The 17,811-nt window shown below is 41.6% G+C and overlaps 1 protein-coding gene across 1 annotated transcript; it reads right to left on the minus strand.

The window, feature by feature from the left end:
* Window positions 1-12: 12 nt before the first annotated feature.
* LOC308042586 (lysosomal acid lipase/cholesteryl ester hydrolase-like) lies at window positions 13-10,519 on the minus strand (the record flags this gene model as incomplete). The annotated part of the gene is made up of 9 exons (XM_080348117.1): window positions 13-246; window positions 1,741-1,809; window positions 3,124-3,195; window positions 4,167-4,307; window positions 4,952-5,088; window positions 5,964-6,073; window positions 6,652-6,850; window positions 8,746-8,860; window positions 10,388-10,519. 9 exons carry the CDS (start codon window positions 10,517-10,519, stop codon window positions 13-15), a joined length of 1,209 nt encoding a protein of 402 aa, XP_080204243.1.
* Window positions 10,520-17,811: the final 7,292 nt, after the last annotated feature.

A 17,811-nucleotide genomic window follows, 5' to 3' on the forward strand; every position in this document is an offset into this window, starting at 1 on the left:
CAGTGTGAAGCTTTAAGGGTGTTTTCTTATTAGTTCAACGATTTTATGATACATTTTCTCAGTTGCATCAAGGCCCCAGATGAAGTCAAGATGTCCCCAAGCAGGAAAATGCTCATGGTAAATGAGATTAGTAATCCGAGGAAGTAGTTTTGCCATGTCTTTTGGATCTGCAAGTTTGTCTTGTCCACCACTCCAAAGAGCAACTGGTGTGGTTGTCTTCTCTATCTTGTATGCAGGAGGAGCAGACTGTAAGAAAGGGAGAAGACCTGAGTGAATGCTGCTGTGTCAGAAGTTGTGTTCAGAGAAAGGATTCTGTGTGAGTAGAATCTTTCCCTTCTGCACTCCGTACAAAAACCCAGTAATGATGAAGGCCACCAACCTAGTGTCCATTTCCCTAACCTCATTCCCTGTTGACCATGAAAGGAAACAACCCATCCCCTTTTTGTGTCTTTCTATAATCAATGGCTCTGAGTTGTCCTGCAGTTTGACATCTGCTTGTGCCCTTCAGAGGTGGGGATATGGAAAGAGCAGTGTCTGTGTTTATCAGGCAAGGACTGCAAAGTTGTTGTGTACATGTGTCCCATTTTGGGCTTATGTAGGGTCCTCTTCATGCCTTAAAGGGGTGTGGAGTGAAAGACTTTTAGTTGGGTTGTTCAAGACTTCACCTGACACTCTCTCGAGGTCACAGTGTTGCTACTGATGGAGTGACAGCCCGTGAGCATACTTGCCTTGGTTGTCATTGCAGAGGAAATCAAAGAACTGCAGAGGAGCAGAATGGGGATCTGCTGAGACCTGAGCCAAATGACTTAATACAGGGTTGTCAGCGGGGTGGTAAGGGACCATGCACGAGATGGTTTTAAATTAACCCCTATTATTTATATGTGGTTCTGTCTTTTTCTCATTTTTGGGCAGTTTTGTAACCACCCGAAGCATTGGGAATAAACATTGCTCATTCCAAAATTTAAACTACAGTATTTAAAGGCTGTATGTGTGGATGGAAGATGTCTGAGAAAACTTTAGATTCACTCTCCACCTGTAAAATGATGTGTCACTTATAAAACAACCTACCCTGACTCAGAAAACTCCCTACAAGTCAACTGATCTGATCAAAATCCAAAAACTTGTCAGGCACATTATCAGTGTTGCAGGAGGAGTGCAGCACTTCGAAGTATTGAGGAGTCAGTGACCAAAGCTCATACAGAACAAGTTGTGGCTGTTTCCTTTTTTCTGTACAGGATACATTAGTTAACCACAGCAGAAGCAGAAGTCTCCACTGTTCTGCACTGAATCATCGTGTCTGGTTTATGTTTGTGGTAAGCAGCTTCCCAAAACCAAGGTATGCATTTCCACTTTGTTTGTTTGTTTGTTTGTTTATTTATTCCCATTTTAGTATTTAGCTGAAGGCCAGACCTTGAGAATTTTGGGAGAAAGGAATAGCACCATACTAATCCAGTCCTGCTGTTAGCCTTTTGGGAATAGCAGGTGAATTGAAATTTCTTTGGACACATCCCTGCATCAGTAGGGAAAGCAAAACAAACTTTTGACAGCAGTTTGCAAGCATTTGTCTACATCTCATCTGTAACTAGACTATTACAGTTATGAATATTAGATTCAGGTGAAACATTACTTGAGATCACTCTCTGCCTCTTTAGCACTCATAGGTGCTGAAATCTCAGTTTTTCTCTTCTTAGTTTTGCCAGAACCCGAGGGTGAGTTTTCAGGAAAACTGCATTGCCTTACCTGGTTGTATTTCCTCATGTTTTCCTTAGAGCCATAGTCATAAGCTTGAAATTGGTCTGCATGTGTTACCTGTTGACATTGTAACAAGGACAGATAAAATGAAAGTGTTAAAAGACAGTGTGCAGGAGATGTTTTCTTGCCTGTGATTGAAACCAAGGCTCAGGCAGTGGGCAGACTTCCAGAGACACTGAGGGTGGATCACAGGGTGAGCAGGTTCATCACCTTTCCCATTGCTAACAATCCCTCCTGTTCCTCAGCCCTCATCCTTGGTATGTTCTGTTATTAATATTTCACTTGACTGTTGTAATTAGCTAAAGTTGGGTTCCCTGTTTGTGATACAGAGGTATGTCAGGGCTATTACTAGTCTAGTCTATATGATACCTCCTCACACATCTTGCCTTTTGTGTGTCATTTTTGTCTGGTCTGCTCACAGTAGTAGTAAAATTTCCAGAGGCTCTGTGTTTGGCTATTGGGAGCAGGGTGCGCTTAGTTTAAGACTACACTGTTGTCTTCTTGAATGCGCCTTGTCTAAAAGGAAAAACAAACAAATGAAACCCAACAACAACAACATAATAAAAGATAAATCTGTCTTACTGAAAACATGTATGTATTTGTTTTTTCCAAACCTTTAAGTAACTGAGGATATGCTAGAAATCTGCTAGTTTGTGTCTGTTTTCTGGCTCTAGGTTCCAGTGATCTGGATCCTGGGAATTTTAGTCAGGGGTGTGTGCAGGAGCATGCATAAATTTAAGTGTTGGCAGTTGTGGTATAAACAATGATGTGTTTCTGAGCTGATGCTTTCTTGCTCTGGTCTGATTTGGAGCACAGGCAGAACAAGCTTAGGTCTGAGAATGGCATAAGATGCCAGAAGAAGAAGCAGTTCCCCACATCACCGTTGTGCCAGCAGAAGTGCTTGTGTGGATAACTGGCTTTGGGAGGTGATCCAGGCTGCAATTAGCCCTCTGGGAGAAAAGCTTTAACCTGCATTATTTCTTTGTCTGGCTCATCCCCTGCCCGCTCAAGTTTCCACTATCCTCCTACTGCCTGCTAAGTGCCTGGACCATGCTCACGTTCCCTTCTGCAGCTCTCAAGGCAAAGATGTACATAAATAAAGCTGAAGCCTGGAAGTCATTGGAGCCCAACATGCAGAGCTGCCTGATGTGCCCAGGGGAAATCTCAGTGCCTGATGCCAAAGGGACAATTCAGGTAGAGTTTGGTGGGCCATGGGAAGCAGTGCTCCCTCTGTGGCAGGTGCTCAGAGCAGCATGTGAGAAGATGTGATGGACAGTTTCCCAGATCTGTTGCCTCTGGACTTCCCTGGGGGTTGTTGGCTGCATACAAAAGCAGTAGTAAGAGTGTTTATACGTCAGTACACAGTTATACCTGATGCCAATGAATAATGTTCTGTACTGATGTTCCAGCAGGATAATGTGCTACGTATGTATCTGTTCGACTCTGGAGAGAAAGCAGAAGTGTTAGAAAGGCAGTGATCTAGTGTTGTGACAGAATTAAGCTGTGAAGGACATGAACAACATACTGCTGCTCTGTTAGAACCCCATTTTAATAGGATATCCTTGAAATATCAAAAAAAAAAAAAAAAAAGTTGAGGAGAGACTCAGAAATATGGGAGTTTATAGTAGGAATGAGTATGTACATTTTTTACCCTTTGGGAGAATCTTTCCTATGTTAGTCCTAACTTATATGGAAAACATAATTTGGGAACTGTGGATGACCTTTGTTTTTGTCAGTTTCTCCAATTTGTATGATGCTTTTAAATACTTCTGTGATTATTTATTAGAGAAGGATTGTTTATGGAGTGTCTGCTCAAGCATAATGAAGCAACATATGTGGGAGCTTTTTATGGGAACACTTGTTAAATAGCCTGAAAGACCAAAAGCCACTGGAGAAAAGAGATGTGGAAGGTCTACAAGAAAAAAAGTAACATCCAGAGTACAGAAATGGGACCTTGCTTTTGAGAGAAGTGTGAAGAAACAGCTTTGAGTTTTGGCTGGAAATGTATTGATGTGTGGCAACCAAAAAGAAATAAACTCTTACATTCAGATGATCTGTGTGTCTTCCTATTGAGGAAGGAAAATTGTAGAAAAGAAAGAAGATCATTCTCCATTCATTTCTCCATTGTAAAAGGTTTGTTATCTGTCCAACTTTTCTTGGGCTTAGCCCCAGAGGAGGGGACACTGAGGGACATTATTGAAAGTTGTGACCATTCTGAATTTTGCCTTTCTTCCTTGTGTGATTTGGATGTGTCAGGTGGCACATCTCATCATTAGCTGAGGTCCCAGTTGGCATTACTTGAAAGACCCCATACATTTCTCTGTGTCCTTGTATATAGGCATAAGGAAGAGAAATTGTTTGCCTTCAAAATTACTTTGCTTTAGCTGTATTAAGGTGTTCTTGGACATGCTTACCGTGTTCATATTTTTTATGCTGCTTCCAGCTAGGAAGCAGAGCAGACAGCCACAAACCTTTCCCAGAGAGTTGCAGAACTGTGTTAGAGGGCCTTTCAGCAGTTCATTCTGGTGAAGAGCACCTTTGCAGCCAAGTAGTAGCTAAGGAGAGGAAAAGTGAAATTCTTTTTTTTCTTGTTGCAGGATTGTTTTGTGCAGACAACTCTCCCTCCCTCTTCTCTAATAGCCTTGACTCTTAAATAAGGTGTCTGGAACCACTTCCCATCGCAGTGTCCTTTAAAGTGTGTTCCTACCGAGTGCACACCACATGTTCTTCCAGCTTCTTCTTATTAGGCAAGAGTCCTCGAGGTCACTATTCCTCTGGCTTTAGTGCGCTGACCTCAATGAGAAAGGGTTGCTGCACTCATGACTGCAGAGTAATGGAAGTCCTTTTTTGTCTTAATAATTATTCTAGGCAGGTGTTTTCTAGTAGTGCTTAAGGCAAGATTTAGTAGTTTATATTAGACTGCCTTTATTCTAGTATTTGTAAGCTTCTTTCAAAAATATTTGATTTAAAAGAATAATGATGAAAGTATGCCTTTTATATTAAAGAAGTTGCGAAAGAGCTACCACATCAAACATTGCAGCTTAGTTCTTTGGAAAATCTGATGTCTAACAGCACTGTCAGAAGTCTGCTACGCTGAATTCATTCTTAACTCATCACCCCCTTAAAAATAGTGTAGGTCGAGTGAGTCCAGTAGAAATGAAGAAGACAATTATATTTTTTAGAAAGAGGAATGACATACCCTGATCAGTGGTGCAGGAAGACGTGTAAATGTTATCAGAGGACTGGTAGCATGTGTTCCTGTAGTTACTGGTGCCAAAGCAAAGAATAATTTCACCCTTTGAGCCAACTCAGGAAAAGTAGAAAATGCTATGAAGCCTGTAAGCAGAGAAGACACAAGTCAATTAGTGAAGAGACCTCCACAGGTCAAATAAATTAAAAAAACACTGGGCAGCAAAGAAGTGAGACTAGATTAGCAGTCCATGGGCTGTTGTCCATCTCTGTACCGCAGACCTAAGGGAAATATTTGATTCTTGAAACTTTTATTTGGGAGATGGGATTCCTTCTAAGGATACAGGTTTGTTAGAGCATGTCCAGATATAGATTTTTCTTGGAACTGACTATTTTGTGTTAAGGCCGGTTTTGGGAAGAAGATGTATGAATCAGATTGTCTTAATTCAAACACCCTCTAAAGTTCCCCAAACTCTAATAAAATAGTGAGTTTTTCAACTTGCAGACTCTATAAGAATGTATATGTTTATTCTGGCAGGTAGTAATACGATAATTATCTGAAGATTAAGAGCAGAATTTTTGCTTGTAACTAAGTGCGAACAGGTGAGAGTGAATGAACACATAAAGCAAGAGTATGAGGCAGGAAGGAAGGAAGGACAAAAAGACTGCATCCATCCTGTTTTCTGAACATGTCTAAATTTCTCCAAAGATGAATTTGGTGAGAAATTTAACTGGTTGCCTAAAACATAAGGATCTAAAGACAAAGAAAGTAATGTCTTGGCCTAAATGATTTGTTCTGCAAAAAGATTCTTGAAATGCACAAAGGAGAAGAAAGCAAAATAGTTGTCTAAGAATGCAGACACATGCTGCTTCCCCTCTTTTTCTTCTCTGTTTCTGAGTGTATTTTTGTAAAAGGACAATGGCACACCATGGCATAAACCCCAATACCTACTAATGGATCTTATATATAAATCATAAACACTAATAGCAACTGTTTTGGACCCAAGTGGTCCTAACATTACCTGCAGCTGAAGCCTCTGAGTGACCAGCATAATATACATGCTTCTGTCCTGTTTTATTCATGATGAAGTACAGCTCTGCTGGAATATCATATTTACCTATTTCATCGAAGCTACAGGGAAGAAAGAGAAAAAGCTAGCAGATAATTCAGTTGTCACAGTGTGAGTTACTGAATGTCACTTTTGTCCATTGCACCAAGCAGGACCCACAGAAAGATGAAGCTGCACACTTTGTCTGCATTCTTGCTTGAGTTGGGCTGAGCAGTCTCCTCTCATGTCTGCACTTGAGACATGGTATCTGGTGGGAAACTTCAAGGTTATAGATGCCTCCTTTTCCCTTTCCCAAGAAGAAACCAACAGCTTTTATGGACAAAGGTGACCTGTGTACTTCCAGCTTTGCTTTTGTATGTGCTGATTCCAGAAGGGCCTGTCCCAATCACATAGGCAAGCCTTTCTTCTGACCACCACACCCAGAAGAGGCTGCATCTGGGGAAAAGAGTCGGTCAAGTCTGCTTACATGTTGGATGTCTCACTGGAAGTCAGATTGTGTGAAAACCAGTAGGGTTTTCATCTAATCCAGAAGGGGATTTTGTTGTGCAGCTGGAAAGGTGCTGCATTCCAATATTAACTGCCCAATCTTGCTAGTCCCCTGACAGTTGCTCTCTTTAGTAATTCTTTCTCCACAGAGTACCTGAACTGCCAAAACTCCTTCTGGCAGGGCTTAAGGGTCTTGTGTTTTGAAGACCAAGTGTTCCCTCGGCTGTTTCCTAACCAGACATCAAATCCAGCATCTGCAAGGATGAAGCCTAGGCTGTTGTTAGCCAGGTTAAAAATCCAGTGAATACAATCTCCAAAAGCTCCATGCTGTAGCAGGACTGCAGGCTTTTTCCCTGAAAAAGAGGAGGGTTTTCTTATTCTATAGTAGAAAGAAATGTGTAGTCAAAATTGGGTGCAGATTCTCGTTTTGCAGGAGTTTTTAAACCTATATAAAGAATTCAAGCCACTTCCTGTCCAGGTGCTCTTGCTGAGGTGGAAAGATATCATAGAAACATAGAATCATAGAATGTCCTGAGTTAGAAGGGACCCACAAGGATCATAGAGTCCAACTCCTGTCCCTGCATATGACAGCCCCACAGTTCACTCCATGTCTGAGGGCATTGTCCAGTCTCTTATTGAACACTGTCAGGCTTGGGGATGTGAACATCTCCCTGGGGAGCCTGTTCCAGTGCTCCACCGCTCTCTGGGTGAAGAACCTTTTCCTGATGTTTAACCTGAACCTCCCTTGGCACATCTTCCTGACATTCTGTGCTGGTTTGACTGAAAATTAGTTAATTTTTTACATGCATTTAGAAACTTGTCTTTTTCATACTTATCACAGTCATTATTTGGATTCAGTTTGAGAACAAGAAGATAACACCCCAGTCAGAGTTAATGTTTTTAGTTGCTCTGGTCTGAGAGTCAAGAACATTCTGAGCTCTGCCCACAGGTGTGAGGCATCAAGGAAGTGGGGCATAGATGGGGAAGAGCTTGACTGACACCCAGACTGATCAATAAGAGTATTTCATCTCATTAGCGTCATGCTTTGTATTTAAGGAGGGTCAGGATCTTCTGGTATCTCTCTCACATTGTCTTCTCTTTGCTCTCAGGGAATTCTGTTCAGAACTTTAGTTCACAGAAGCCTCTGGGCCTTTCTGCATTTTTCCTCTTTCTTCTCCCTCTGGGACTGGCTGTTGGCTGGGTCTGCCTGCTTGATGTGTACGGAATTCATGAGAAATTGCATTAAGTATCTTTTATTTTGTATTCTATTTCTATTTCTATTTCTATTTCTATTTCTATTTCTTTCTATTTCTATTTCTATTATATATAGACATATATATATTTACTAGTAGTGTATTAGTATTTTGTTATTCTTTTAAACTGTGTTTATCTCAATCCAAGTTTGTCCTTTTCCTTTTGATTCTCTCCCCTACTTGTGGGGTGGGGGGTGGGAGTGAGTAAGTGGCTATCGTGGTAATATTGCTAATTCAGGTTAAACCACGACACATTCCCTCAGGTTCTGTCATTAGTCACCACAAAGAAGAGATCAGCACCTACCCTTCCTCCTCCCGTTATGAAGAAACTGTGGACTGTGATGAGGTCTCCCTTCAGACTCCTCCAAGCTAAACAAACCAAGTGATTTTAGCCACTTCTCATACAGCTTCCTCTCCAAACCCTCCGCTGACTTCATAGCCCTCTTTTGGACATTCTCCAGTAGCATAATATTTTTTTATCCTATGGCACCCAGAACTGCACCCAGTGCTCCAGGTGAGGCCGCACCAGTGCAGAGCAGAGCGGGACAATCACATCCCTTGCCCGGCTGGCAATGCTGTGCTTGTTGCACCCTAGAACATGGTTAACCCTTTTGCCTGCCAGGGCACACCATTGGCTCATGTTCAAGTTCTCATCAACCAGAATCCTGAGGTTCCCCTCCATGGAGCTTCTTTCCAGCACTTTTTTCCCCCAGTCCATATGTACAGCCAGGGTTGCTGTGTCCCAGGTGCAAAATCCAGCACTTGCCCTTCTTGAACTTCATGTGATTGGTGATTGCCCAGTTCCCTGATTTGTCCAGACCCCTCTGCAGGGCCTCTCTGCCCTCGAGAGTGTCAACAGCATCTCACAATTTAGTGTCATTGGTGAACTCACTTAGTATTCCCGGAACATGCCATTGCATGTACAAAGGGGAAAGATGGGGGACCCATGTAAGCATTCATTCTCAGACTTCCCTTATATCCTATATGTGTCACACCTGTATTTTGGCTGTTCCGTCCAGCAGGAATTCTGAAAAGACCAAGAATGTATCCATCCTCTGTGGTAACTTGATATTCCTCACTGGGATATCCATGGTATCTGATAATTTCACTCTGTGGGAGGCCAAAGGAAAGCTTGTTAACATGCATGTGCAATGTAGACATGGGTTGAGAAGGTGTCTAGATGCTGCTTCTGTTTAGGAATGTGGAGCTAACCAAGAATGTGCAGGGAAAACTAATATGATAACCTATCACTGGCTTCTTCATTTCCACTCTGTGTTGTACTGGTAGGAAGGGACCCAAAAGAGGTTCCTGAAGGACAGTACAATTCATGCCTTGCTCTTTTGGGAATGATCATATACATCTGTTATAACATAGCTGTGGAGGCTGGAGGATGCAAAGGGCAGTGAAAGCAGCTGAGTTGTGTTTGTGTGATATGATTTGTGTATGTTCTTTAATGCTGCATCTCTCAAATTGAAATACCAAGAGCTGCATTTGTTCAGGTAGAAGCACCTAGTTATATCTAGAGCTCTCCTGACGATATTGCTTAGGTTTTGGCAAGGTAGTAATTGCTGTAACACTGGTACCCAAGCACTACACAGGCTTGTAAGAGTGGCAGGATGACAGAGTTCACTTGTGCAGTAAAGAAGACTGTTCCTGGGGCCACCAGCTTGGTTGTATGTGCTGTCATGTGTTTGGGCTGTCCTTGGAATAGCTTTTCCCTGAGCATCCCAGTGCTCTCCACCACTTTTCTGGGTGCATGTCTGTTCTCTTAGACTTTGGGAATGGTGCTATTAAACACCTTGGATAAAGCTGTCCTGCTTTGGACAGTAACCAAGCTGAGCAGCGTGGAAGTGGGCTGTTCTGTGACTGCAATGCAGGGCTTCTGGCCACAGGGAACATGGCTGAGAATAAATATTGCAGGTCTTGTAAAGTGATACATCCAAGTCTTCTTCAGACCTGCTTAGGTGGTAGTTATCTGATATTTGCCCCCATATTATAGGACAAAGCAGAACTGTCCAGAATGACTCTCCTTTTGGGAGATAGTTGGTCATGTTTTGCAAGGCTGATACAGACATGCCTTTTTAGAGGTTAAGCATGCAGCACTATCTGTATGTGGCAGTGCCCAAAGATGTGGGGTTTGAGCCATAATGAATCCTTTCTTTCCAAAGTGTGGATAGACAAGCCAGGCAGAGTGGATGTCACATTACAAACTTGCTCACAGCAGCACCTACTACACTCTTGCCACTCCCGTGAGGAAATCTGTGGAGATTCAGAGCAAGGGGTCTTGGATTCCTTTGTGTTGTCAGAATCTGCTGTTTGATGAAGAGATTCATCCTCTCTTGCTGCTGTACTGAGGAAACAGGTTGTTAGAGAAAGGGATGATTTTGGTTCCCTTGAGACTAGAAACCAGGCTTTGCCTCCACTGCAAAGGATGTCTTCTCTCTGGCAGCTCGGACTGTTTGGATAGGAGCATCAAGGTTTCTTCTCCGTGCGTGCTCTCTATTACAATGCCGGAGGGACCCCTTGGAAAGGGCCCTACTTTTAGCCTCCTGACAGGGACTGTTAGTGATGGGGTAGTTGTAGTGGTACCTGGAGAGGGAATTTGGAAAGAATGGGAGAGAAAGTGAGCCAACTTACAACATTCATAAAGCATTCGGGGTTGCGAGTCTTCCTGTACTGTCTTTTGTCTTGATTCAGAGTGGAGGATGTTGTGAATCCTGCTGAAAAGGCAATTGCTTGGGAGCAGAGCAGCAGGAGGAGGCACCACATCTTGCAGCTGTGTGAAAGAACACATGCAGGGATGTTTGCGTTAGGAAGAGAATGGTGTGGAATTCCACTCTCCCCAAAGTGGGGAGTCTCCTGAAGGCTGCCCAAGGTCTATTCCCCAAAGGGGCTGCCAGAACAAGTACCTGAGTGAGGAGGGGCTGTCTGCAGCTCACCCTATTTAGCAGAGGCCAAGAGTGAGTCAAAGGCTCCAAGAGGATGTGGAACCTACCTTAGGGGAATATGCTTGTATATCAATACTAGTTTGTGCCATGAGTTCTTCCCTTTCTCTCTAGCTTACAGTCCTCCATACAGTAAATCTGTATTTTGGCCAGCTGGAGGAAAGATTGTATTTTCATGGTTTTCAGCATTTGACTGATAGTTACTGTGGAGATTTTCTGAATAGAAATCATGGAGTGTATTCTCTCTAGTTAGTGGTCTGCTTTATAGTTGTAGCTTCCATTGTAATCAGCAAAGAGGACAGAAAGTTCATAAAACCACAGTGTATTGACTGACATGTCATGGGTAAGACTTTTTAGATTTGGAGAGCTTGGAAATGTTAGCCAGAAGATTTGCTTTCTCTGAACTTCTTCATGAGGGAGGGAGTTCTCAATTCTTTTTATTTTTGGTTAAATCTATCATGCCCTTTGAGTCACTAGAACATTTGGATTAAACCAAAACTGGGATATACCCTTAATTTCAGTATTGGCATTCAAACTCACTGTAGTCCGTCCACTTTGAAGGAGAATACTTCCATTCTTCTGTCAATAGAACAGAAAACCTCGCACTTGTGTGATCTGGAAGCACCATTTTATAGTAGATACTTCACCACTTTCTCCTGTTTTATTCAGTTCAAACAGAAGTGAAACATGTTCCTCTAGTTCTGCATGTGAAACAACATTTGGGAACGAAACAGTTTGTTTTTGTACTAAAGGCGAGGCAATGGGGTAGCTATATGGTTGCCTTTTTCAGGGTATAGTCATATTTATTGGGTTGTCATGTAGTTTAGGCCATGTGTTTTAAGGCACTTCCAGATCAATACTTTCTAAATCAGAAAGAGTGTATCAATTAACTCTTGGCACCTACTGCCTCATGAATTTCAGTGTCTTGACTGTAGGACCCTTGAACATCAATCTAGTACTTTTATGTAATGAAACAAAGCCAAAGAGCAGCATTTACCATGGCAAACTGGAACTAACTGAAATATTTAATTAAAAAAAAAAAAGTAACACAAGAGACCTGAAAGATACATGGAAAGACCCATTTCTGGAGACTTTTGATATTTAATGAAAATAAGCTTTAAGCCTTCTAGAAAATCATCAGTGTACTATTGAGAGGGTCATATTTTTTTCCCGCATACCATGTAATTGGGACAGAGAGGCACCAGAGCAGTTAATGTGGCTAGCAGATGTCAGGATCTCCTGGTTAACTCACAAGCCAAGCTTAAATGCATTGGAACTATGAGAGCAAAATATCCCATTTATGCACATGCTTTCAATACAGAGATTTTCATGCATCCACAGTGATGTTCTTAGAAAAAAACCTAAAAAGTAGAACATAATTAACTATCAGTTACTCCTTTTCCCACTTGCAGAGGTCAAAGGCTTCTTTCTCACCCCAACTTCAGCAAATATGCACTTTGATGCATAACATCAGGCTTGCAGGTCAGAAAGGAAGACTGCTCGTCTTCATGGAAACAGGCAAGAGAGAAAGAGACCATGAACACAAATGTACGTGCCACTTACCTCTGCTTTGACTGCCTTGCTTGTCTCCTCTGCTGCAGTTCCTAGTCTGTCTCCACTGGAGCCGGATTCACTGGCAGAAACCCTTGTCAGCAGAAGGAAATAAAAATTCATTTACAAGTAATAGTAGAGTACTATGTGATGTTTGTATGTATAGGATTGCATGTGAAGTAAGTGCTGATTTGGCAGTATTTAAGGAGTGGAGTCATTTTTGATAAACAGCTTTGTTATGTAATACTCTGAAAGACCAAATTGTGCCAAGAGCAAGAGAGGTAAAGAGGCAACTAATATAAGGTTAGGATATTTAGCAAGAACCTGGGAATTCTTGTCCCCTGAGGATGTGACAGGTCTTGATTTGTATTGCTGCCTGTCTTGAGGAGTGCTGTGACCACATTATTTTGTGTTCTGTGTTGCTGTGGCTTGTACAGAAGCTGTCGTGGTCACTGGTTCCACACCTGTCACTTGTTTTCTGAACCACTGTTTGCAGGTTACTTGGGGGCAATTCTTTGTTGTTAGGTAATTTAGAATGAAAATACAATTGATTTTAAAAGTGCGTATTTATTATCACGCACATATTTCTTAATCTGTTGTTCAGAGAACAGCACAATGTGCAAAGACCAGTTTGTCCTGAGTGAGCGTGCTTCTGTAGGGATTCTCAGGTATTGAATTATGTTTGAGACCATTGTGTAAACTCTGACTCAGAGAGGACACTAACAAGATTACGTCCTTCCTGCAAACTGATTTGATGAATTATGTGAAAACACAGTATGCTTGGAGACCTCAGCCTACCTGCTGAATTAACTGTAGTCAGCCTGCAGGCTCAGTCCTTGTGGAAACTGTCCTGGTGCAGTGGTGCAGCAAATTCTCTGGACTGTGTGCCAATGATAGAATCATAGAATAGTTTAGATTGGAAAAGATCTTTAAGGTCACCAAGTCCAACTGTCAACCTAGCACTGCCAAGTCCACAACTAAACCACGTCCCTAAGAACCTCACTTATGTGTCTTTTAAACATCTCCAGGGATGGTGACTCAACCTCTTCCCTGGGCAGCCTGTTCCAATGCTTGACAACCCTTTCCATGAAGAATTTTTTCCTAATATCAAATCTAAACCTCCCCTGGTGCAACTTGAGGCCATTTCCTCTTGTTCTGTCACTTGTTACTTGGGAGAAGAGACCAACACCCTCTATGCTACAACCTTGTTTCAGGTAGTTGTATGTATCCTCCTTTCAGGGATGTATCATATTTTTTCTGGTATTGTTAGTAGGAATAGCGTGAAGAGCAAAACATAAGTAAACCCACCTGAAGAGGGAGAAGTGACAAAGAAAGTAATGAATGTAAAAAGAGAATAGGAAAACACAAAACCTAAAAGGTAAGCAGAAATTTCCCAGGATGTGCTGTCCTTATTTAGAAAACCATGCCAGCTGAGATAGGAAATTTCAAAATGCTTCAAAAATGTTGGAATGAAGCTTTAATATCTAGGTGATCTGACCTACAGTTGTACATAGCAGGACGTGCCCAAGTTTGTCTTAACCCCCAGTGTCTGCCAGCCCTCTCTAAGGTCCCCCCAAGGTATCCTATGCCTTGAAACATACGCCTGATGATCTGCAGGTGCAGATGGAGCAGGAGGATGAAGGAAAATGCATGTGTTCATTCCTCCTTTGGAAACCCTTTAAACATGAAAGTAGTGTTCGTTTAAGAAATGGTCTGTATATCATCTTGGAATCCTGTTCTTCTTCCCAATTACTTTTGTGGTTCTCATCAATTTTGTCCCTGCATTTGCCAGATGATTACCTGTTGGTATGGGAAATAAACTAGCTGTTTATCAAATGCTTCTGTCTGCTGAGGCGTTACCCAGTCACTATGTTCCTTGGACGGCTTTAAATTAAGAGTTACCATATAGGACAATAGTGATTGTGAAAATGCGTAGATGTGTCAGCAGGTTTGTGCAGATGTATGGGCCTGCTGACTTTTACAGGACTGTTGTGTTCCACATTATGCAGTGCTGCCTGTGAACTGACTATGAGGTCAGGATCTTGGGCAGGCAGGAATAGCTGGTTTGACTGATGAGATGCTAGAGCTTAGCCACAGGGTGGGCTGTAACAGAAGTCACCCAGTAGTGACCACATGAGCATCAGGATGCAAGGGGAAGGCTGGGAAGTCCTGTGCTTTTCATGTGACACAAGTGGTGCACTGAGTTCAGCTTAAGGTTTTCTAAAACACAGACTCTGCTCTGTGCCAGGGAGGGGCTTGTTTTTGCTTGGTGAGGATGTTGAGTTAATCCTATCCTGAACCAGAGGTACAAAGGACTCTTGCAGTGCCACAAGGATAGTGCCTGGGTAGCTACCAGTCTTCTGAGGGGGAGTGTAAGCAGTGATTGTTCCTCTTGTCCAGACAGTGGGCATTCCAGGACTGCACTTCTTGGGAATACATGTTTCTGAGGACTGTTCTGCACACACAACTCCAGCAGGCCACAGCTTTCTTTCCTGAGAGTAGTATAACTCATGCCATTTGGAGCAGTATTATCTGTAGTGCTTGGAAATTAAGGAGACATGCAATCTTTCATGTTCTTGATGGAATGTGCTGTTCTGAAATTTAATTGATATTTAATTTAAAAATTAATTACCCTTATTCCTTCTCTGGTGAATGCCCTTCTGACAAACTCTTAGTTCACTTCTGGCTCACAAGAAACTCTTGAAGAGTTATTAAATTCTTTCAGAAAGTAAGAATCATATTTCCTCTGCAGACTGATTAGTTTGCCAATGCATTGAGTCTTGGCACCTTTTGGACAAAAAGGCTTATTCAAGAAAAAAAAGGCATTCAGGATTCAAATTCTCCTTTATAAGCATGGTAATGAACACTAAAGCAATATGTGAAGCAGAAGTGACCTTGTAACTACGTAAATTTACTTAAGTTTGTACCTCATCATGGTTGGTGTTGGTTTTTTGTTTTTGTTTGTTTTAAATACGTTTCCATGTATTTATATATTGATGAGGATTAAGTAATCTACTAAGTTACTTTATGTAACAGCTGAGTGATTTGGGGTTTCATTCAAAAAGTTGTAGTTTAGAAATTCCAACACCTTGGGCAATTGATGTAGGAGGATATCCATTTCTTAGTATCTGGATGTGAAGAAGTACTGGCAAGAAATACCTTTTCACCTTTGAGGTGTTACTCCTCTGTGTATTTAGGTCAACAGAATTCAGCGCATGCTGAAAAATCAATCTGTTGGGAGGATCCTAGTGAGATTTGTCACAGGTAGGTGTGTTATATGCTTTCTTTACAAGCCAACCTAATTTTCTTCAGCTAAACAGCCGTTAAAAGGGTTAGAACTGACGCCAGCAAACTAACACTACAGTTAGTGGTGCTCTACTGCTTTAACCAGAGAAGCATAGAGACAATATAAGTTGTTTATATTGTACTCTATCTCACTGGAGAATAAATATGGAAATTATATGAAAATAAAAGTTCTCAAATCTAAGGTAGAGGGCTTGGACTGAAGATGCATATATGACATGCATATCTTTTAAAACTTTTAAAAAACTTTTTTAAAAAGATGCTTGAAATACAGGAAAGATTAACTTAAACTGTAAAGGGAAAAAAATATTTTGGGGTGTCTGCAGACACTTGCAATACACATGCCCTACTCAGAAAGACTGTCTGAGTGTGCAATAGAAATACTATCAGCATCTTACCCTGAGAGCCACAGACACTCAAAGGGGATGGAAGCATCAGTAATAATTCTCCCAAGGAAGATCTAATGCACAAATATATAAAATTAGCAGGTTAAAGATGAATAGTTTTGTTTGGGCTGGGCTATGAGGAGAGGACTGAACAAAAGATGATGAAAGTGGCTGGCTGATGTAATAAGAGGCCGAAGCTAATTATACTGGGAACTTTCATTAAAGGTGTGGGATCTAATTGCTTCCCTTTTCCTAGTAGGCGTCTTGAGGTGTTCTTGCAGAGGGTTTGGAATATGTTTGATTCAGAAGGAGCTTGGGTGGCAAACTAGCTACCATTCATAGTTACCTCATTTAAATTTTAGGTGTCATGCTCTTTTTTCTTCCTCCCCCCACCCCGCCCTTCTTCACTTGTGAAACTTTCTCCTTCTCTTTCTCTCCCCTCCCCTCCTCAGCCTGTTTTGCTACTTTCCTTTTTAGGCAACTGGAGGCTGTCATTGCAAAAAAGACAAAGGAAAATGCTACTGTGTTGTAACTTGTTCTGTCAGTCTCCCGTAAGCTGCTGTTCTCACGTTTACCTGCCTGGGTTAGGTTTCTGAAGACAATGGCTACCGAGTAGAAAGCACTTAGGGGAAATGTAGCTTAAGAAAGAGTGATATTTTGTTGTTAAATATTAACCAGATTCAAACAAGCTCAAGAGCATTTCAAGTGAGGTTAACTTGTTGGGCTGGTGAACAAGAACGAAAGGGAGCAGTGAAGAACAGGCATGGGGATACTCTATTCAGAGGTACGTGAGCATTTCCTGTGCAGTAACTGAAGCTATTGAAGATATGGATATTCACCGGGTTTGGTTTATTCCCTTTGCACCCTCCCATATGCAGGCTTTTACAGATCTGGAAGTTCTTCTCCTCTGGAAATGCTGTACTTTGGGTATTACAAACTGACAGAAGTACTGTTTGAGGACGTAAAGAAAATGCAATAATCAGTGGAATTATTGTGACTTCATAGAGAAACAATGTGTTCAAGATATTTATTATTCTTTGTTGAGAGCAGAGTGATTCTGAGCATGGCGCAAACAACAAACAAGTTTGCTAACTACAAACAAATCCTTGGCTGATGTTCAATATTGATAATAGAGTTAACACCTAAGGAAACATTCTCCCCTACCCCACAATTGTGTTACGAATGTGATTTTTTTTAGCTCCTGCCTTTATGGGTTTGTTCGCAGACCATTCAGCATACCCTAGCTTAGTTAAAGGGATGCTTAGAGAATGTTCAAATGATGTCCATATCTTCCATGTCTTGTCTTTCTTCCTTACACAAAAAGATTTTTACTTTTCTTGCACCTCCTGTGTGGTGATCTTGTACTGAGCAATCTCAGCCATTAAAACACTTGCCTGTCCTATGGTTACTTTACGTTTAATGCAGCATCAGATACTGAATGTTGAAATACTCTTCTGTAAGTCTTGTAGGAGTACTGTAGAGATACTGTAATCTAACTACAAAGGTTTTACTTTATAACTGCATATTCAATTCTCATTTGAATACCTGACTTGAGTGAGTGTCATTCAGTAATTGGCATATGTAATTTTGCTGAAGGTGCTTTAGCAGGTCAGTTGGATTAGATGTTCTCCAGCGGTCACTTCTAACTCCAACCATTCTGTGGTTCTGTAATCTTCAGACTCCAATTTCCAGTCTTCATTTTCTGCCCTTTGGTTTCTTCACTCAGGCAGAGCCATGTGCTCTAGTTCATTATTAGTCCTGATGCTGCAGAAGGGAAAAGGCACCACTGGTGAGGGTAGAAGGAGTTTGGTGTTGTGATTCTTTGTTTTCTGTACATTCCTTCTTATGTTTTGTGCAAGATTGTGTTCATTGTTCA

Source organism: Nesoenas mayeri (assembly GCF_963082525.1).
Source record: "Nesoenas mayeri genome assembly, chromosome: 7".
NCBI classification, from domain to species: domain Eukaryota; kingdom Metazoa; phylum Chordata; class Aves; order Columbiformes; family Columbidae; genus Nesoenas; species Nesoenas mayeri.